Here is a 21,856-nt window from a genome sequence, read left to right as displayed (position 1 = left end):
AATATCATTGTTTTACTCATGAATATTCAAATGAAATTAGCATAAAAATTAGGCAAAGGTTCTGTGAAATTTTGTTTGAATGGCAAAGCTGAAAGCACTGGCATTTATTGAATTTAATGGAGTGCCATTCATGTACAGCAACACTGTATTTTAGGTCGTGAAAAGATCATTTCACAAAGCCTTGAAACTTGAGCAACTGAATCAGAACTCAACTGAAAAATGGACATCAAGAGATTTGGGCAAAAATTGTTCCCGCCGGGCATATACAAGTACGGTACGATAACATCCATCAGAGCCATAATTGCACTGCAAGGTTGGTCTGTCTGTTTTAATGTCTTTCGGTTATGATCGTACGCTTTGTCTTGATTACATTTGCATAACAGAGCAGTTAAGATGATTAAATTTCTCGTTGGCATTCATTTAAAGTAGCTTGGTTGAAGTTGACCTTGGTGGCATGAAATTTGGTACATGAAATATTGGAGGAACATTCATTGGAGCTGTGGATTTAATTTCAAATAAAGTCTGATTATAAGATCGTACCATGTGAAGATTTCTAACGTTGTTCTCATTGGCTCTTTAGGAGTGATACTCCTAATTAAATCAACTGAAAGACTGCCAGACCAAATAGATGGAAGTTACATGTACCGGTACATGTATGTATAAACCAACTGATGCACAGTATTCTATGTATAAATGACAACCATTACATTGTGCATGTAAACCATTGTTTGAATGGCACAGGGCTCTGGTGCCTTGCAGACCTGTCGACATTGAATACGTGTGTTTGGAAAGGGGTCTAGACCCTGGTAAATATGCACAGTTCCCCGTTAGAGCCAAAATCTTGTTATATTTGCTGTGTGCAAACAGCACTCTGGCTCGGTTGCGCTCAGACAACTTTGCAGCTCATCCAATTTGGAGGCAAGTTGGGGCCCGCGGACCATTAACTCTTTCAGTGTCCCCCCTTCAACTGAAGCATTCATCACAACATGAGGGATGTGCACTCTTGGCTAGTTGTTACGACCAAATTGAGGAAATTAGACATGGCTCTCTGGGGACTCTGTTGTGCCAAGCATGTAATGCGTGGCTTTCATGAAGATCACCAGTTTTGCTTCTTTTTTGGGTCAGTTACAGATTTTCCACGTCACATGTAGTTCTAAAGGAATTAGAGTGAGCTGTAGGAACTGCATGTACATTTAAGTTGATTTGCCCTTGAATTTAAAACCCTGGTTTATTTCTGTACCCATCATACTTTTGCCCTCTTTTCATGCCTAAATATATGGATTTATTTTTTTTAAACAGTGAAAATTAGATGTTACTATTTGGAAAGTTTTGCCCTCTACTCCTTTTAATAAAGCAAGCTTTCTCTTGATTGATATCTCTGAATGCAATTGAAAATGGCACAATATCTGAGCCTGAAAATTTCATATATATCGACACAATTCGTGCTCTGCGGCAGTGAGCGATACAATTTCCCGTTGCAGCAGTCACTCAGAAACTCCAGTTTCGTATTAAATTTTTTTTTTTCCAAAAACTTATCCAAGCGCCGTAGGGTCAGGAAACAGCATAGTAAGTCTTGGAATTGGATGCAATGCCCGGAGTTGTTTTTGTCTTCTCAAGGATGTGAGACAAATTATACGCAAAGTTGTTTTCGTGAAATAAATGAAGGAGGAACTGATAGCTACCGTAACATGCTAAATGAGGATTTGAGTTGGACTACTTCTTATTTGCCATTGACGCAGCATTGGTCTTGGTTTCCTTATATCCACAATCCCCCTTGATTCTGTGGGTAGGTTCCTATAATTGAATGAATGCATTGACATTTTACCTGCACGTTTCTCCAATGTTGCCTGTAGGACTTCTGTGCCATGGTTATGAAACTGATTTGGGGCAGCTTTTGTAACGGAAGACTCCTAGGCCTGAGCTGAAAACTCCTGTTTGTGCATGCCGAGATACACGTATGTTGTACTGGGAATTGAAATTTGGGACCAGTTGTATTGCAACGTCGCTTGAGAAATCTACAAAGTAAAAATGGTTTATAAGATAGATGTATAAATTTTCAATAAGTAACTTTAATTTAGTGAATAATGGAAATGCATCTTATCAATGTTGATTCCACAGCCAGAAGTACAGTGGATATCTTTGATTGAAATCAAAACAATATGGCACGGAAGAATTTTTACAGTCCAGTCTCTTTGTTGTTATGTGCACTTTTCCTTCTCATCATGGACAAAGAAAGGAAAGGAGTGTACAGCTAAACCAAGTCTGAAATCTGATTTTCTTTAACTTTTCTTGCACGCCCACCTTTTATTAGAGATTTATTGGGAAAAAAAAGGACTAATTTTTCATAGCTGTCAAATACATTTTACATTTATGTATTACTTTGAAGAATAATGCGTTCTTGCCCTACCGTACTTTTGTTTTCCCATATTGGAAGTGGGAAAATTCCAAATGGACCTATAACAAAAAACGGGAGCCTTTGATTTTGTTCTTGTTTCCTTCACATTTACATGTGTAATTGTCTCTGTCCTTTGGGGAAGTTCGTTCAGATCTCCATTGACAACAGGTGTACATGTACAGTGTACACGTATGCCTGATAAAAAGTCTGGTCTGTCTTCTCGGCTTTGCATGTTACTACTGACAGACTTGACTCATGCCTTCAAGATTTTGCCATTGTGCTTGCCCTTTCATTGTCACCTTTTCCATTTTCCGTTCTACTCCTTGCATGGCTTAACTAGCTGAAAATTACAGATAGATTTCCTTCCCAATTATTTCTTTCCTATTTGCATTCCTAAGCCTTTCTTTTTGGGTTCATTCTGCAAACATGATGTATAAATTGCCATCTTGTGTTGTCCCTGCTGAAGTTTACACAATGTGTTTTGCAGTATGTCTCCTAATCTGTACTCAACATGTACATGTATTTTACACCGTACCTTTTTACTAAAGTCACTCTTGACTATTTGCTCAAAGTAAAACCTGTTCTTGAATACAGTTTTGACTTGTTTTTTTCACTGTTCAACGTTTTCTTCCACTCCTCAAACTCCCCCCCCCCGGTAATTTTCACAGCTTGCATAAGTATGGTATGAAAACACGCCCTCGGACGGCCAGTGAAGGAGAATCACATTTTCGCAGTGGGCGTACACCCGAAAGGTAACAATGGCAAAGTTGGTTGACCCTAACTTGTCTAATTAATTAGGAATAGTGTCTTGAGCCAACCACATGGTAGTGCATGCAATTTAGTGTCATCCAGGTGTCTCATCTGTGCATGTAACCATCTGTCGTTGGATGCTGTGACTTGAACCCATTTTTACTTGTAAACAGTATTTAGTTTTCTCATGATTTCTCCCCTCACCTAGAGTGGGACGAGTCTACTACTGCATACCTACCAGATTAGTGAATGGAAGTAATGGACTAGGGAATAATGCCTATGTTTTGATAATCTGCGTAGGTTGCAGGTAATAGACTGGTGTTTGTTTAGCATAGCAGATTAGCACTGAAGATTGAAGATTTTTTGCATGAAATTGGGATAATGTCTGCGTTGCAGGAACTAACTTTGTTGATAAACATTGACAGTCTGAAATAACAAATGACTGATAACGACTGCCTCATGTTATGTCTGTCAGTAGCCACCCATAATTTTCCTCAAGATCTGTGACTGTCTCTGTTTATCCTTGACTGTCTGTGATTTTGCTATCAGTGACTCTGTGATAACTGTCAGTGATGAACCGTCTGTGGTTTCTTCTGACTGTCAGTGACTCTCTGAGATTTGCCATATCATTTTTGTCAGGGATTCTGTTTTTTAAATGTCAGTCAGTGAGCGTGAATGTGTGTGCTTAATTATTTGGGGTTAACTCTGTCGGTGACTGACTGACTGTCTGTGCTAGAAGTTATCTGTGTATGTCTGTCAGTAGTGTCAGTGGTTCTCTGTAGTCATCAGTCACTGTTTCTGTTGAAAAACTTAACTCAAAAGTGGTACCGTCTAAAACCTGGGTTTGAATCGCGGACCTTATGATCGACGGAGCAGACACAATCAATTACTGAGCTTGCGTGAGGATTCATGACAACCTGGGCTTCTTCACAGATGCTACCAAATGCATCCTTCAAGTGTCAAGAACGTGTCCCATATCACACCAGCAGTCAACAGAGGTCAAACAAAAGGGTTGAATTAGCTATCCTGCACCCAGTCAGTGGGGAAATAAACAGCTCCAGCACAGGCTGATTGTGAAGCTCTGTCATTGGACAATATGTGTGACAACTTGGCCCAGGTGAAACAAGCTTCTACATGTAATTAATACACGTGGAACACTTGGATTGAGTGATGGGTTCAACCTCTGCAAATGAGTTCTGTGACAGCAATATGCCATACCTGGGTGTGCCCCACTCAGGAAAAGCGCATTGCAAATAGTTCAGACCTTTTATTGTGCATACACAGTGGAAATTCATTTACAAACATCAGTGAAATGCCAGAGTGGGGCCCAACCCCAGTTCTGCTCATATTTTACAGAGTGTAGGACTGCAAAAACAAGGTACCTGTCTTCATTCTTCCGAAGTTTTAGGCCAAGCCATTTTCAGTGTGGTATACCGTACAGTGTCGGATTCAGGTGCATTGAGGAAGATTTCTATTAGCCAGAAATACATGTAGCCAGGACATTAAAAGACTAATACAATCACAGAATGTACATGTAAAACTTCCTCACTTGGGTCATTTAATTTTTGTAATACACTGCACATGCATCATATACTGGAACTAATTACTTACTTAATTGAGTGAGTGATTGATTGATTGACGCTAGAGTAAAACTGCGTGCAGTCTAGTGACTAACACATACATGTCTAACAGACACATCCTTACATAAAGAGGCTTGTGGAATGAATCTAATCTTGAAACATTATATTGTGCCATTGTGTATGTGCACATGTACCTCCATATCACACTCAATAGTTGAAGATCTTTTCTGACTTCTTGTTTTTGACAATACTGACACTTTTTCACCCCTTGGGATTATTATTGCCTGTCAGTTAAAAGCATGCTCATTTGGAGAGCCTTGAATCTCTCGTAGTGAAAGCTAGCGTGAAAAGAGGTTTGCAAATACCAATACACTTTTTGCATGTCTGAGCTGTTGGTATTGAGGGAAACAATGTCAGATGTCAGAGCCGGCACAAGAAGCGCATTGCTGACTTCATTTGAACTCACTTGGTGACTTTCTATCCCCCAGTCCCACCAAGGCCAGAGGGCGCTTTACCATGCCACAGCGGACTGGTTCCGGCAGCCTACGACCGGCCAGCATGCATCGTGTTGTGCAGCCCATTTCCAACTCACCACCCATACCAAACAGTCCTCTGAGGTAAACCAAAAAAAAAAAAAAAAGAACCAAAAAAAAAATGACTAACGAACTAAACAGCTATTTAATTGGTCTGGCACCCTGAATACACCGTGTTGGAGAAAATACCCCATGTTACGGTACAAGCTGCTAGTGTTTATATTGCCTCCCTCCGAAAGGACTGCATTTTTGTCTGTGAAATTTGAGATGGCCCCAACTTAACAAAAGTCTAAAATTAGTGAGACTTTAAAAGTGTACATATACCGAAAGGCTTAAAGCCATGTCAACTTCATCACTTTTTGAATGCTTCATTGTTAAAATGTAAAGAAGTAAGTAGAAATGGATCTTGTTTCCTAAGGACAATGGTATGGGTATCTTATATTCGTTTTATGTTGCTGGAGAATATTGTTTGCATTTCAATAAGTCCATTGTTTTTTTTCCGCTTATCTTTCTTGTTCCAAGCCCTCTTATTTCCTTTACACTGGCACTGCCTTACATTCTCCAGTTCTCATAAACAACCCTCCGGTGGAACTTGTTTATTGCCATGTGCGCGCTTACAAACCAGGGATTTCTTAGGGTGGAATAGGAGGGCCTTGGAAAACCTTTCTTACTTTCGCACTGTTCCCTAGTACCTTCTTCTCTGTCGCAATTTCTCTGAAAAGCATGGATGGATACTCTCCCTTGTGCCTTATCCCCGCAAAAGTGTTCCTCCCAGTTGCTATGGGTACTGCTTCCACCTGTTCTCCCTTGCACCAGTGCGTGATGGTTGTGATATATCTTGTCTCTCTCTCTCATTTTATTTTGCCGCAGCGAAAGCCCTCTTGGTGTTAGCGACGATCGTTATCCTTCTTATCCCCAGCCCCTGCATGCCTCTGACCCCAATCTCTCTGATGAGTACCCTAGCTTCGGAACCAGTCCCAGTGACCACCTCATTGCACGGTAAGCCCCAGGGAGACTGGAGTGGCAACTTCCAGTACAGGTTCCTGAATGACTTCTGCTACAACTTCTCGTACAACTTCCATCACAACTTTGGGTACATCTTCTTGACAACATCTGGCACAGCGTCCTTTATAACATCCAGTACAATTCCACTTACAACTTGCAGTATATCTGTCAACAGAACATTCACCGCAGCTTCCATCACAACATCCGGCACGGATGAAAATACACTCTAACTTATACCAGTATTTTCAATAAATGAACAGATTTCTAAGGAACTTCTTGCAGGAAATTTTGGCAACGTTTGTATGTGGTAGCACTTGCAGGAGTCCGTCACAAGTCTGTCCACAAATCGTATAGGAGACTGATTTTGAAAGATGACAACAAAATTCTTTTTCCAGATTTGTTTGGGTACATGTACACGTAGCTTGGGACTTGAATTTGAACCAGATGAATTTTGATGATTTGTGAAGAATTGAACCTTAACACTTATGTCTAGAACGTTATGGAGAACTGTAGAAAAGCAAAGTTGGACCGAAGCCCACAACCACTGAAATGCATGTACATTTGCTGCCAGAGAGAGCTCTATCCCTCTCAGCTATTCAATAACCCTATAGTTTTTTTAAATGCAGATGTAGAATTATTAACGTTGCTAGTATTGAGGCCCTAAGAATGATGCACATAGCGAGAATCTATTCTGGCTGGTGTTAGAGACAGATACAAAAGTAGGGAGAACCACTCCTGCAGGAAGAGCTGTGTTGTTAGCTGGTCAAGCCATCTGGAGCACATGTTGAGCTTCGGGTCTTGGCCCGAGTATCCAGAAGTACTAAGAAAAAGAGACGCAGAGTCCTGGCAAGTCTGAAATGGGGAAACAGAGGCTCTGGTTGGGCTGATACAGCATCAACTTGATTTGGGGCCCAATGTCATGGCACTGTGGGAATGGCTATCAGCGAAATTGGCCATATGTAAGCCTTATTTCACTGTGTGGTTGTGCGAGTGGTTTAACCCTAACCCTGCCAAACGTAGCACAAACGTAGGGGGAACAGTCTGATGCATTTTGTTGCAGTAGGCAATCAACAGCAGCCGAAGAAACTGGCCTTGTTGAGACAAAGGGAGGTAGTCCATGTATTGAACAATGCCACCGTTGGATCTTGTGGTGACTGGCAACCACAGACTCAGGATACAGTTGTTTTCCTAGTTCCTGATTTTTCCCGGTTCCGGATCGCTTGAAATAAAAATCGACCTCTTTGTGTTGTTCTTCAGTTCTACATTCCAAGACAAATTTTGCTTGAAAGGTGAAATGTAGGCTTTTTCTTGTGTAAAATTTGTTCTTCAAAAAATTCTGGAAAAGAAATTTTGGCCAGATTTCGGTTTCGTACTTCGACACTTTGTAGCAGTTTCTCAAAAATCAAGGGAGCCAAAAAAATCATTGTACAGGGCGACGGGTCACGCACTATGTGTGATTCCAAATACATTTCTCATACTCGACAGTCAAATAAACTGTAGCATCTAATGTCTGTTTAATCAAAATGACTTGCATTTTTTCCGTTCGTTTAAAATTGGCCAATAAGTGAACGCTTATTATTTCCTAGTTTCAGATTGCGCATTATTTGCATGCAAATACGTTGTAAACTCAACTACACTGACGTAGGAACAATGTTATGATGTAATGGGTTCGTCAACTGTGCGACGTGAAGGATACCTTGGGTAATACCAGTATCATTGATAGCTCACTGCACAGCTGAAAAAGTCAAGCCAAATTTACACTGGTTCTACTTTTAAATTTCATTGGAATTCTTATTTATGAAATAATTTTCTCTAATTTAGGAAATATTTCATTAGAAAATCAGCATGTTATAATGGTTCTGACTACAAAGTGGATTACTTGCGTGGTTACTTTTTATTAGTGAATAAGTTTTTGTCACGATCCGGAACTGGTTAAACCAATCCAGAACTAGGAAACTTGTCCTCATCACTTTCATCCATCTTGTAAGTCCAAATTAAAAGTTAAGATTTTGAAAATAATTTAATAGTATCTTCAACCCACAAGGCTCACTACTGACCACATTTGTTTGGAATTTGAGGAGTTTTTGTATCTGCAGTCTGACTGAATAAGGAACTGGGAAAATGACTGTATTTGGCCCTGGGGAGAGTGGACCTGTTGGATCTTGTGACACTGGGCAGGCAAGCAACTTGTGACAAATGATGCAGACAGGTGTGTCTGGCAGGGTTTCCAGCCAAAGCACAATGGAGGGTTGGGGTTAATGTGTGTGGAGATTCCAATTGTTACATCCTAAAGTTGAGCGAATATTCCTTTGTGATAAGTGTGCCTTGTGGTCTGCTTTATACTGCTTTCAGTCTCCATGAAATATGGAGAATGTAAAATCATGTGCCTAGCAGCGCACTGACATTGGGCCCTGGTTTCTAAAGAGGTTTTGGTACAATGAAGTTGCAAGTTGAGTCTTGACTGCAGCCCATGTTTCAGTGTGCTCAACTGACAATTTTTACTACTAGCCAACCCGACTAGTAGAGCCACATCTTGACTGGCCCGCCAAGGTTTTGACTGGTTCGCTATTTTTTTTTTTAAATTTTTTACACTGCCCTCACCAAAGTCTGAGATTCCTCAAGGTACATGTACAAGGGGTGTGAGGGGAGGATTAAAAAACAGCTGAAACATGACTGAAAGTGGAAGTGCGAAGCATTTACATGTACATGTACATGTATGGCGTGAGGTCCGGGTCTGCTTTAGGGCGCCGGGAACAATTTGTTTGTAGACGTTTTGTGGTGCATGTTACAGTCTCTTGGTGGCACCATTGGTCATTTTTATCTTGCAATTTATGTACATTTTCAATTTAGATTTTTCTCCGTAGTCACCCCAAACTTCCTGAAGGTTAAAGTGAATACCAAAATTGTAAATATTAAGGTTTGTAGAGTGAATTGGCCCTTTTCCCACCTGATTCGACCACGTTTCTCAAACTTTCAATTCTTTGTTCCAAAGAAAGCACATTGCATGTCCGGGCTTTTGGATTTACCCAGCGCAGGTAACTTTGTCGCCTGCCCATTTATGGTGTATTCCATCAAGGCCAACATCTATTTCTGGAGCTTTTTGATCAGTCTTGTTAAAAATTGAATAGAAGTCAGATCCTCGTTGGGCAAGTATGTATTCGTGTTGCACCCACATTTTGATAAGTTTATGTCCAAAAATTGTTTGAAATCTTGTACAAAACAATGCCTATAGAGCATGTAAAAACCGCGCGATAATGCATGACACAAGCACTTTGCCCTGCGCCAGTTGTCATCAAAGTCCTCTATCTGCAAAAGTAAAAATTCACTTTATTTCAAGCTGCAAATTTACAGTGCAATGTGCATTACCATGAGTTACAGTGTAGATTGTTAGTCACTCCTTCCGTTCACACAGGAACAGTCAAACGAGTCCCACTTACACATAATGTATATGCATATTGATGTTTCATTGGCAGCCAATCACAGCACAACGACTGGATGGTTCCAGAATGCTGTTTACAGACAAAACTTGTGCTTCAAATCGCGCTACAAAATGCCCGCACTGATTTGTATACACTGTATGCTCGTATTTTGTACAAAACATTCAATTGCGTGCATATGGCGCTCCACTGCTGTATTTTTGCACGCGTTTGATGTCGGAAATAAAAGAGGACGTGAAAACCTTGGTATGGTCGTCACATCCCCCATTATTTTGACTGGTCTGCCAGACCACTTTGTGAAGGGTTTGACTGGTCCGTAGATGTTTTGACTGGCATTTGGCCACTGGACCAGCGTTTTGTCCCAACCCTGCAAACTAACCAAATTTATTAATAGACTGTGTGGAGACTGTGCACAGATGTGCTGTATCCCATGGTGCCAAAGGAAAAGGCAGGGCCAAGACTTGGAAGCCCTGTTTCCCAGATGAAAACCCTGTGAGTAATGTCCATCTGATTGTCTGAGATTGTACTCATCAAGATGAAAGTAAATGGTGTGCAGCCCACACCACACAAACATGAACCGGTGTACCAAGTGCTGTGTTGGCTTTGCAGGACATTACTGTGAGGCAACAGAGCGCCCTCTGTAGGTCATCAGGTATGCTGTGGGCTGGGCAGTAGTGTGATTATGAGTAGGCGTTTATGTTTTTTCAAGCCGGCTATGGACTTGTACAGAGTTGTGCAGATTGAAGGTGGCTTTTATCGTACCCCCAGTAGGTACAGTGCAGTGACTGGTTCACAAGTTTTATCTCATGTTTTTCCACAACTCCCAAATACTATAGTCTTAGTTCATGGTGCTCACATGGACTTCTCATTCATTCCACTGTATCGTGATGGCCTTTAGTGGAGACTAGTTTGTGGTCACCCATCTGCTAGGATTTCTGATGTTACAGCCAGCAGACGTGACTTATTGTAACCATTTTTGCAACTGCTAGACAGAATACAGTCATGTATGTTCCTTGTTTTTAATTCCTGTGGATTTTCCAATTTTTCCTCCTGGTTTTTAGGTTTTCGGGATCTGGACGTAGCCGGACGCCTGACTCACCGACCCGCACTCCGATCAGAGAGGAGAGCTTGGAGTTTACCGATGAATACATGAATATGGCTCCTTCTGGAGCCACCAAAGGTACATGTACACTTTCAGGTTTGCATCTTTTGGGTTTATACCGGTATATTTTGAGGCAGCATTATGCCGTCCAGCCTTTTCAAAACGTTGGATGAGTTTGTGGAGTGAAAGCCACTTATGCAGTTTTAGCATAGCAGTTTCCCTGGTATCCTTCATTACGTTGGGCAATCACTTTCTGTGATTAGCAAATTTCTGCATTGAGCAGGTTCCTTTGGTTACCAGCTTAAGTGGCAATTGAGATATACTGGTTGTGACTGGTACATGGCCTGTTATTGCTTCACAGCAGTGTCTGTGGAGCCATTTGTTGACATTGGGCCTTAGGGGAATTGTTTGCCGTGAAGGGTTGAGTTTAAATTTTAAATAGGGACATGTTCTCTTGACACCAGCACATTGCCAAAATATTTCATGAATTTGCTTGAGTGTTGCATGCTACTTTTTAGATACCATCTTCCATCATTGCATGTTTGCATGGCTAGTTTACCTTCACTATAACTTTGATGTTATTCCTCGAGAGCCTGTATCTGAAATGTTTTGGGTGTGGTGCACAGGAGTGCGCGCGCGTGTGTGAGCCTTTGGCTAGTGGCCGTAGCACCATAGACACATGTGCTAATGTTTGCCGAGCCAAGACTATCAGACATAATGTAGTCTTGGTCAACGTACACCGAGTATCTTGCGAGCACACAATTGGTTTGTCAGCTGCAGCCCCTTGTACCATTGTGTTCCATGCATGTAGCAACTTTTTATTCAAGCAAACTTTTTTCTCGGAACAGCATTTATCTCTTTGGATGCATTTGCTTCACTGGTGCTAGCACACAAACAGTGTAATTTGACAAGCAGAATTAGAAACCATTACTGTGGTGGCTCAACGCTCGTGGACAGGTGCTATGCACGTGTTACATGCCTCTTTGTCCAATGGGGTGTCGTAATTTGCCAAGTGCATGTGCGTGTCAAGCTAAATAATGTGTGCACGTGGATGCGGTGCAACGGCAATGATGGCATCTTATCAGATTAGTCTTTATCTTCAGGCAAACGTGAATTCTCAATTCTGATTGGTCGGTCCATGGCAACAAACAGTGTGATATATAACTGTATTGCACGGTTCATATCAAACCCTGCATAATGCACTGTTCTAACTCAACATATTGCCCTATTTTCATGCTAAAAGCAAAACGCACAAATGCAAAATTACTTGAAATTTAAAGATAGCACGTTTGCATGCATAGGCCCGTATAGCATCTTTCCTGTGCGTCAAGTTTGCTTGAAGATAAATTTGTTATCACGCTCGTGCCCGCAGAACACAGAATAATGTAGTGCGTCTGTGTCCTGTATACCACTTGTGTGATAACTAATAGTATGTATCGTTGAAAGATGTAGATCTTTTAGAGAGTGTGGAACATATTAGACCACACTGTATAGGATAACATCACACTATTGTTGCTTTCAGAATGACCTATCAGTAAGGCTGTTGTCAAGTCCCTCACAAAGCATCTGTTTAAAATTCTCTCAGTTTGTTGATGTTCAGTATACAATGTGCACCACTTCCAGACAAGTTGGTGAGATGATTGTGTTTGGTAAAGATATATGTTCCAAAAGACAGGAGTCACGTAACCTTGTCTTGGTTTGAAGCTAGAAACCGTTGTGTTGTGCTAGCCGTACATACATGTACCTAGTGTGGACTTGTGCACAAATGATGTCCACATGATGCAGGAAGGGAAAACGGTCTGTGGATTTATGCATGTCCACGGGATGTTCACCCTTCTCTGAAAAAGAAGTTTGGAGGCATTGTGGGGTTGGGAAACAGTTTACAAAACTCCAGCTGAAGATCTTGTTCCCAGTTCCAGAAAAATGAGTATTTTTACCACGTTTTCTGAAGACAACAAAGGAATGTCCACAGTTGGTCTGTAACGTACATGTATGCGTGTGTTTCTGTGTGTGTGCTGTTTTACTGGCATGCCCGTCTTTGTTGATCTCGTTCGTCCCCTTAATATAGCTATCCTGACCACTCCCATATTCACCTGTCAGCCCTCACACCATCACACGACAAACATCGGAGGGCGGGCTCCATCCCCTGACCACGGCTACATCACCTTGCGGCCAGTTCACATCACCATTTCACCACCGCCACCCCCATCACCGTCTGAGAGAAATATTTCACCACCTCGATCACCCCAGACCTTTTCACGTCAGTTTGCCATTCTGTATGCACTGTTTTATGCTGTTCGATGCCTTCCACATTTGCATGAATTGTACATAATTTTATACCATGGCATTTCTTTTAAAGATGCTTTTCTCTTTGCGGGGAAAAAGTTTTGCCACATTGCATGCCATTACATGTAGAAGTAATTATTTGTAGTGAACTTCTTTCATTTTGGGGATTGTGCCCTTTTTGTTCAAATATATTGTTTTTGTTTGTTTTAATCTGTATTTTTGTGTATTTGTTTCATTCTTTGCACAAAACCCCGCACTGTTTGCTCTTTTCAAGCCTGAAATATCTTTGTGATAAAATGTGTTGGTTTCAAGTTTTTGCCAAACGTCTACTCCTAAATAAAGTTTTGAGGGTAACAACTGTGAAGTTTAACCCGAAGTCGCCAAGTGATGCCAATGACCTTCAACCCTTGACATTCCACCAGCAGCACCAACAGATGAGGACCAGTCGTACATGTCCATGAACCCAATGAGCAGGGGATCACGGGGGTCGTCTCATTATAACCAACCCACCCAAGCCCCGCCCCAACTGGCCCAGAGGTCTGCCAGCATCAGTGGGCGATTGATGACAGTCCCGCCCAACCAAGGGGATGAAGGCTACATGATGATGGCCCCAAGGACAGGTAGGTGTCTCACAAGAGTGTGGTGGGCGTGGCCACTTGAGTTTTTACTGCAGTGTGCTGACTTCAAAAGAGTTGTATTGTGGGAGATGCCCTTGCAGAAACTTGTGCTGACAGTGAGTATTTGGTGGATGTGGTTGGGGGAAGGGTCAGTGAATTCACATTACTCTCCCATGGTGGGAAGTGATGGGAAGACACTACACTTTTAGGGCATGGAGGGGGGATGTGGTTTGTGGGTATGGTCTGCAGAGAGTTGAAACCCCAGTGAAATTGATAGGAAAGGGATCCTGAAATGTAGTCTTAGCCTAGGGAATATGGACAGACTGCAAATGAAACACTTCAATGTTACCAGGGGTGTGAGAATTTTGCTTTTTAGCTGATTACTGCTTTTTTGTGTAGATGTTGACCTTGAATTTCAGCTTTTTTGAACACCTTGTCTGTACAAAAGTATGGGAACTTCTTACATTTCAGCTTTTTGCTAGCTGTTTTCAGCTTTAATTTTAAGTGGCCACTCATATCCCTGTGTATACTCTCTCATCAAAAAGAGGTCAGTTTTAACCAAGACTACACTATCATTTTAGTTTTTCCAAAGATCGCCCTCTTGTGTCCGACACTTGCTGCTCAGCACGTTTTGCCTGCTAATTGTAACAGCGCCCTCATGCTTCACAGCTTTACCATGGTGATCATGAACACATCTGTTGTTTTGAATGCACTCATAGCAGTGGTTAGCTGATGAGCGTTGTCGTTAGTGGTGTCGATTTATGGCTCGCAGTATTGACTCATTTAGACTGGAATTGCTGGTTGCGCGGGGATGGCATAAGGTTGGGCACTGGTTGTTTTGTCCTTTTCGTTTATTGTTGAAAGAACCAGAAAGTGACAATTTGGCTGGCCTAGAATGTTTCCATGTTGTGGGAGAGAGATTTTTGTGACGTGCCACACAGGGTTCTGTACTCTTTCATTGTTTAATGGAGATACCGTTTCCTAATCTCTGTTATTGAATTAAAATAACTTCATGCTTAATTCTATTGAATCACAAGGAAATGTACATGTATGAGAAATAAAACAACCCTTGAAATATAGGTAAGGTAGATAAGAGAAAAAAAAGAAATTCAATTTGCAGCCAATTAATTAATTGAAAGTAATGAATTTGAAATGGAAGTTGAAATTTCCTTGCAGTAATTGTATTTCTAGAATGAAAATATGGTTTCAGTTAATTCAAAGATGGAGTTTTAAAGTTGCAAATTTTCCCACAAGATCACTCCGCTGAGAAAATTTGGAATCAAAGATAATCAGCAGTGAAAACTGTCCCCCTGGGAAGTGATGTTGCACATTTGAAAACTTTACACAAGATTCTGAAACACTGCAGTTTTCAATTGTGTTTTTCATGTTTTCATCTTATATTATGCACGGTAGGCTTTCATTTGGAATAAGCTCCCCATTGACATTCGTGCCCTTTCAGCCGTTACCGATTTTAAAGCGGCTCTCAAGACCCACTACTTTCAGTATGCATATTGTTGATTAATATTTTCCTGAATTATCATTTTGTTCTTTGTATTGTGCCGTGAGCGTCAGTTTTTGGCGGATACCGGCGCATTATAAGTGTTCTGTATTATTATTATGAAAAGCATGCCTTTCTTTTGTCTTCTGAAGGTCATTGTTTCACGAATTCCAACAGAAAACATTCATTTGATGTCATGCAGTATGCTACATGTACCAGTGCTAGGAGTTGCTTTGGTAGTGGGTCATTGGCACATCCAAAAATCTCAGGAATTGTCTTCTGCCCTTATGGAACTCCTAATTCAATCATCCAATTTGGCAGCTTTTTATTTAATACCAAATACATAAACTTGGCAATAAACCTCATTGTCAACTGTGCCTGATCAGATACATCCCTCAAGCCGTCTTTGCCTTCACCTTTTGAGGTATAGGCAGGCAGCATTGATAAGGATTTCACAGTGCAGCCTATTCAAAGTGTGCATGTATCTTGAATACTGGATGTGATGGATTCCTTGTTGTATTGGTGTGATTGGTTCTCACACCACGGTTGTGCCGTCTGGTGTGAGAATGACGCTGGACGACAGGTCCCCAGTGATAGACGTGGCAGGAACCGGTTTAAATGTGATGGCGACCTTCTCTTTGATAATTACTTGGTGTGGTTGTAAGGTGGCGCAGGACAGGCTCGTTTAACAAGAGAGGTTCTCTTTCTGCGGGGGATGCAGATCACCGTACGAAAAGCCGTCATCGGCAAAACAATTCCTGCTCTGTCTGCGGGGCATGATGGGAAATGTTTGACTTGTGTCGGAACACTTTGTCAAACGGTGTTCATTGAATATATTTTCAAATGACCAAAAGGCTTAGCAATGTCGCATTGAACTACATTTTTCTGTGTACAAGGGTGGAAAAAAAATACAAATCAAGAGTGAGCATGAGTTCTTTGGGTGCATAGTACAGTAACTGTTTTGTCTGAGTGCATAAATCTACCTGGACAAGTGCAAAAAGTGCAATGTACCAGTGAGAATATTGCAGCACTGGTGTTTGTAGCCAGAGACACTTAACTTTATTTGCAGAAGTCATGACAGATTTTTCTGTCTAATTTTGGTTTTTCACCATCTTCTTCTGTAAAATGTGGGAGAATGTGTGCTTGTTGGGGCTTTTTGGAATTGTAAAAAATTGTCAGGAATGTTGAGTGGACTGATGGGAAATGTTAGACACATTTCTGATGTAAAAGGAATCTGCTAGTAGCATTGATTAATGTCGGTCTGTTCAGCTAAAGTCCCTGACAGCTGGAAAAGGCCACTCTGTACTTGAATGGGCCGAGGTTTTTTTTTTCCCTGGCAATGCACTTTTTTTCACCATGAATGAACTTTTTTGGTCAGAGAGGGTTTCAGGAATTGAAGTGGTTGTCTTGCAGTCATTCACTGAAATTCTTGTGACTTGATTCATGTGGTTTGCAGGACGGTCTGGAAATGTACGGCACTTGGCACTGGGGAACTGTGTCCTGACAAAGAGTCCATACTCCGTCTGACCTTCTTGATGTCATGGACTTTTTCCACCTCTCAGCGCATGATTCATTTGTTTTTCCCCGTCAAGATATTTTTTTGTGCGTATGCTCTGGAGCTCAATCTGTTTCAGAGAAAATAGAGAGTGATATGAGGTAATGCCAGAGTTAGTGCCCTGGTGGTGATGTCAGTGATGGCCGTGACCCGTTCATCACGTGCGTTTGTCCGTCAGAGCTCTGAGGTATTGCAGCTGTGTGGATGGTTGTGGTCATTGCAGACCGGTGATGTCTAAATGCAGAGCTAAATTTCCTGGGCTCTTTCCAACCAGAAAATTTGGGTAGGTAAATTTGTGTGCTTTTGTCCGCCCAACAAAAGTGGAGAACGAAATGAGAGGACATCATAATGATTTCATCGCACTTTTCACTCATAACACACAGAAGCTAGGATGCATACAAAGTTACATGTACAACTTAATTGGACGTGTGCATATACATCGGGAAATATTGACCTTCAAAGAATTAACCAATAATGGCTTGTCACGTTAACGCCTTAACTTGGTTTAGGTTTGATTGAGAATGAAGATTGAACACTGGCTGAAGTGCCACTGTTAAACAAAAAGCATGTACAAAGTCTATGGGATTAGGGGATAAATAATGAAAATTAAAAAAAGAAATAAATAAAAATTTGGATGGAAACAATGGCTTTCCCTTCTGGAAAAGCCAACAAGGCAGTGTACTGGAAACCAACATTGTGCACCTCATAAAGCATTGATAGACCTTTGGTAAACTTATGCGTTTTTGCTAAGCCACTAGTTTTCCTGCCAAACACATAAATTGCAAAGATTTACTGAAAATAAGGCCTAATATTTGCAGTCTTGTGTATGAAGTTACCATATCATTTTGTTCTCCCCCAAGTGACTAAACAATATAATTCCAAATCGGTCAAGATATACTGCGTGTATATTAATAGTGCTTATTGGGTGATTAATTCGCACCTCAGTACACATTGCCCTTAATTCTTAGAATCTTATATTTCATAAATCACTCCACACAAATGAGCCTTTGGTAATCCCAGTGCCTTTCCCAGAACTTGCCATGAATGCCCTTTTTTTCCTCGGAAATCAGACAAAATAATATGTTGTCATGGGAACAAATCTCTCTGGAAATCAATTATTCCGTTGGCATCATTAATATTTTTAACAACTTGGTTTAGCTGCTGCTCTTCACTCCATCAAGGGACCCAAAGAAATTTCCTGGTTTCTTTTTTGAAAACCAAACGCAAGATGTGTGTCACTCAAATTTTCCAAGAAGTCTTTTAATGAAAAGCCTTTTTAAGCCATGCATGTTTTTAAAAGAGAGTGAAATGTATTATCTTTCGGCTTTTTTTAGGGGGGTCAGAAAATGAGGGAATTACATGTATCTTGCAAGTGAGCTTGATCAGTTGTGCCAGTCAAGCAGATGATCTGTGTTGCAGCTTGAGCAGTCTCTTAGGAAGTTGCCTTGAATGTCTGATCTCTTTTGAGTGTTTGAGTGATTGGCTATGTATTTTCTTCCCATCCAATTTGTCAAACCACAAGGCAGGCAAGATGTGTCTTCTTGACGCTCTTATCCCGCTTTCCAAGAATGGGTGTTGTAAATCTTACGAAAAAGCAGACGAACGTGCTGAGACAGGTGCTGACCTAAAATCAATTAGGATTAAGTGTGCAATTCAGTGAAATTCTCATTTGGGGCTTAAAGGTTATTGTTGAAAAAAGTCTTAAACTTCCATGGAAAGCTTGTCATAAATTCCTGAGCAGACTGAAGTTCACATCACCTATAATCTCTTACATGTATGCTTACTCCGCACGTGGCTCAGCATGAGTTCAGAGTGTTAACAGTGGAGTTTTCCCCCTTTTGTCTGTTTTGGGCTGTTCACACCTGTGGGCCAACTTTAATTGAGAAGCTAGTTGAAAAGTCAGTCCCTTTTTTGCTGTAGTTGTGGTTTGAAGAAACAATAAGTCAGACAGACATTTGCAGGAATAAATTTCCAGTGGTAGTCATTTCCAAACAAAAGCCACCAATGGGAAAAAAAATTCAAGGAAAGCATCTTGATAAGCATGGCCTTTTGTTAAGGTTCATTGGATGCAAAAGTCTTTGGAGTGTCCAGACAGTTGAAGGCCATTGCTTCTGGGATTATACATGTACAGTGTATATTGCAAGTACGTTGTGTGAAGGATTTCTGTTTTCAAGGTGTAACCATGTAAAAACAGTAGTCACTGAATTCTTGTCAAGTGTTACGTTGTCGGGTTACGTTAAATGTTCAAAAGGCAGTCCGTTGTTCCATGGTTGTTCTTGATAGGACAGCCGCTGGGTGTGCATGCCCAGTTGGGACATGTGGTATGAGGTTATGTAAAGTGTGGTTTCCAGGAACTCGGGATAGTGTGTTTCAAGTCTGTGCACAGGTCTTGTCGGAGAGCACATTTTGAAGAGAAACTGGAGCAAAGATGATACCGTCTAGCAGGATGCCATCTCCAAGCTGATGCCTTCCCCCCCCCATGCAATCTCCTCGCACAGAAACTTTGCGTCTTTGTGCCGTGAAGCCCTCGCATCAGTTTATCTCTCTGGAGAGGTTATAATAGGCCTTTACGGCATCCAAGTAAGCGGTGAATAAACTATCGCATCTCGTGTACAGTATGTTGTCTCTTGTGTTAGCGCCACATGTCTTCTCAGCCCCTTCCCCCAACCCCGGAGATCTGGAACTTGATACAGTTCCGCATACCTCCCCTCGGGGCTGCTTTTTTGTCCCCTGCGCATGTTGACCGAAATCGAAATGTAGGCGCATTATTCATGTTGGAAATCGGAGCCAACTGTCTGATTTATTGATTGGAGAACTTTTTAAATATTCTTGCAAAGCAGAATTTTGTTCATGGAGAAATTGAAGAGAGTTCTGTGTTTGATGAAATGTGAAACTTGTACCAGTGCTATCCCCTTGTTGGCAAACAATAGAAGCCATTCCACCGAGTTTGTGACTTGCTCTAATAATCAGTGTGATAGAAAGCCCCCGTTTGGTGACAGGATTTGGACAAATAAACATGTAAAGACATGACATTCATTAAATTTCGGTGTACGAGTTGAATGAGCGCATGACTTTACATGAAATGCCAGGGTAGAAAAACAAACTGCAGAAGGAGCAAAAAAAAAAAGGTGAAGAACCTGGCAGGGTTGGCGTTGAGACAACGCCAGAGTCCCAGCTGTGCACCTTGAATAGTCAGTCTGCCTTCCTAATTAACTGTCTAGGAGCGCGGTCGCCACGGTAACCTCTTGAGAGGGCACTGTGCTGGGATGAGAGATGGCACTCCCTCTAATCATGGAGGGGAGTGATTTGCTTGCAGGATGTGTTTTCAAGCTGATAAATGTTGGCATTTTTGAGGGCAAATAGTGGAACTTGTTATCAGGTTTCAATGACCATGCCAAGGGGGAAAAAAGAAGACAAACGAAAAGACAAAATCTAGCTTTTCGATTGGGCTTGAAAGAAATGTAAATCAATCCAGCCATTGGAGGAAATGATTTAAAAACTGTAAAATAGAAGGTGTGTGAACTTAGGGTTTGCTTGCAAACTTGGTCTTCTTTCTTGAACTTGGAGAACCATTTACATGTACATGTACTTGGAGCTGACATGATTTCATTTTGGTCACTTGTGTGCAAATCTTGTTTTTGTAGACTTGAAGTATATATGTATTTTTAAATGGCAGAAAGATTTCCATTGAGCAAACATGAAGTTTTACTGTGTATTGCTATTCAAAAGCCAGCCTCACAATGTTGATTTAAGACCAGTCAGGAGAGTGGACCCTGATAATGTTCCAAGACGGAGGTGACGGACATCAGCAGCTGGTCCCCTGGGCCAGTCTTAAATGATCACCTGCCAAGCACATAGTTATTCCCATTCATGACCACCTTTTTGTTAGAGTCAAAACAAGTTAAAAAACTAATAATTTTGCCGTGATTTTGTTCAACAGTTTGACTTCATTTTTTCCAAGACCCATCAACTTGTATCAAGCCATGTTATGGTACATGAACATGTATGCGCTGCTCGCAGGTGCCGAATATAAGCCGCAGCGTGCAAAAATCGGCACATTAAGATTTATAGTTGGCGCATAAGCTGCCCTGCGGTGCTGACAATCTGACCACGAAGGTCACCTTGCTGCGTGGTGAAGCGCCAGTACAGTCAATGGTTCCACTACACTTTATCTCGAGGTTTTTGAAACGTTGATCAAAAAGCACCGCCAAATTGCTTCAAAAATGAAAAATCCACCGCAAAACCTCAGTTCAAGTCATCACATTGCTTTGTTGCACGCGTGCTGCACGCGGCATGGCACACACGCACTGCACGCACCACTGCAATCATGTAAACCCTGTTTCCAGGCTAGCCTGACTGCTACCACAGACCCATTTGTGGATATTCCAATCACTGCCTCCTTCCGATAACCATGTGACCACAGAAAGTGTTGTCATCAGAAAACTTCAGTGAAAAAAGCCCTGCAATTCTATGGCATCTCATGCTCAATACCATCGGTGAAAAGACAGTGGATTTTTATTCAACATGTTCAATGGTCGAAAGGAATCCTTAGGTTACAACAATAAAACAATCTGAGTAAACTGTTTATTTGTCTGACAAAAATACATCATGAGACTGAATAAAAAGCAGGAAAATAATCACTACAAAATCTTGCCACAGGGCAAGTAAAGTTTAATTAGATCTTAGATATGGCTGCAGATAGCATGCAAACCTGGTTTGAACACAAGCACATGTGAGTACCCTGTCTTCCATGTGGTGCTCTGCATGTTGCATATAGCATGTCCCAATTGCAGTTCAGTTTGCTGTCTTTGTTCACTGCCATGAAGGGCCTTCGCTGCACACCCTGGATCTGACATCGCCCCAAAGCATGTCGCAAAAGGGCACTCTGTGGTTTCGGACTCGGCAAGGCTGCCGAGATAGAGCATTCTCAGTCTGTATGTGTGAGTGACATTCATCAGAGAAACCCGAGTTACCGGTATCAGATGTAACTACATGTAAATGATAAAAATGGACCAATGCATGTGCTTAACCGACAGCTGTTTTGACAAATCAGGAAATACATGTTCCTCTTAACTAAACAAAATGACTGTCAAAAGTG

The 21,856-nt window shown here is 41.4% G+C and overlaps 1 protein-coding gene across 16 annotated transcripts in view; it reads left to right on the top strand.

Moving 5' to 3' along the window:
• The window catches only part of LOC110985759 (uncharacterized), an 88,539-nt gene that overhangs the window by 57,068 nt on the left and 9,615 nt on the right, over positions 1 to 21,856 (top strand). For 5 of the 16 annotated variants that reach the window (XM_022247043.2, XM_022247041.2, XM_087130114.1 and 2 more), the window contains 6 exons: positions 3,064 to 3,147; positions 5,214 to 5,342; positions 6,129 to 6,257; positions 10,762 to 10,880; positions 12,871 to 13,062; positions 13,514 to 13,708. In XM_022247043.2, coding sequence (XP_022102735.1) covers positions 3,064 to 3,147; positions 5,214 to 5,342; positions 6,129 to 6,257; positions 10,762 to 10,880; positions 12,871 to 13,062; positions 13,514 to 13,708 — 848 coding nt within the window. Of the gene's footprint in view, positions 1 to 3,063; positions 3,148 to 5,213; positions 5,343 to 6,128; positions 6,258 to 10,761; positions 10,881 to 12,870; positions 13,063 to 13,510; positions 13,709 to 21,856 lie in introns of all 16 variants that reach the window. The other 11 variants (XM_022247044.2, XM_087130125.1, XM_087130167.1 and 8 more) reach the window with 9 other exon arrangements.

The sequence above is a fragment of the Acanthaster planci genome, linkage group LG02 (assembly GCF_054643075.1).
Source record: "Acanthaster planci isolate LZ-2023a linkage group LG02, COTS_SCS, whole genome shotgun sequence".
Taxonomy (NCBI): domain Eukaryota; kingdom Metazoa; phylum Echinodermata; class Asteroidea; order Valvatida; family Acanthasteridae; genus Acanthaster; species Acanthaster planci.
This window is presented reverse-complemented; position numbering and strand designations above follow the sequence as displayed.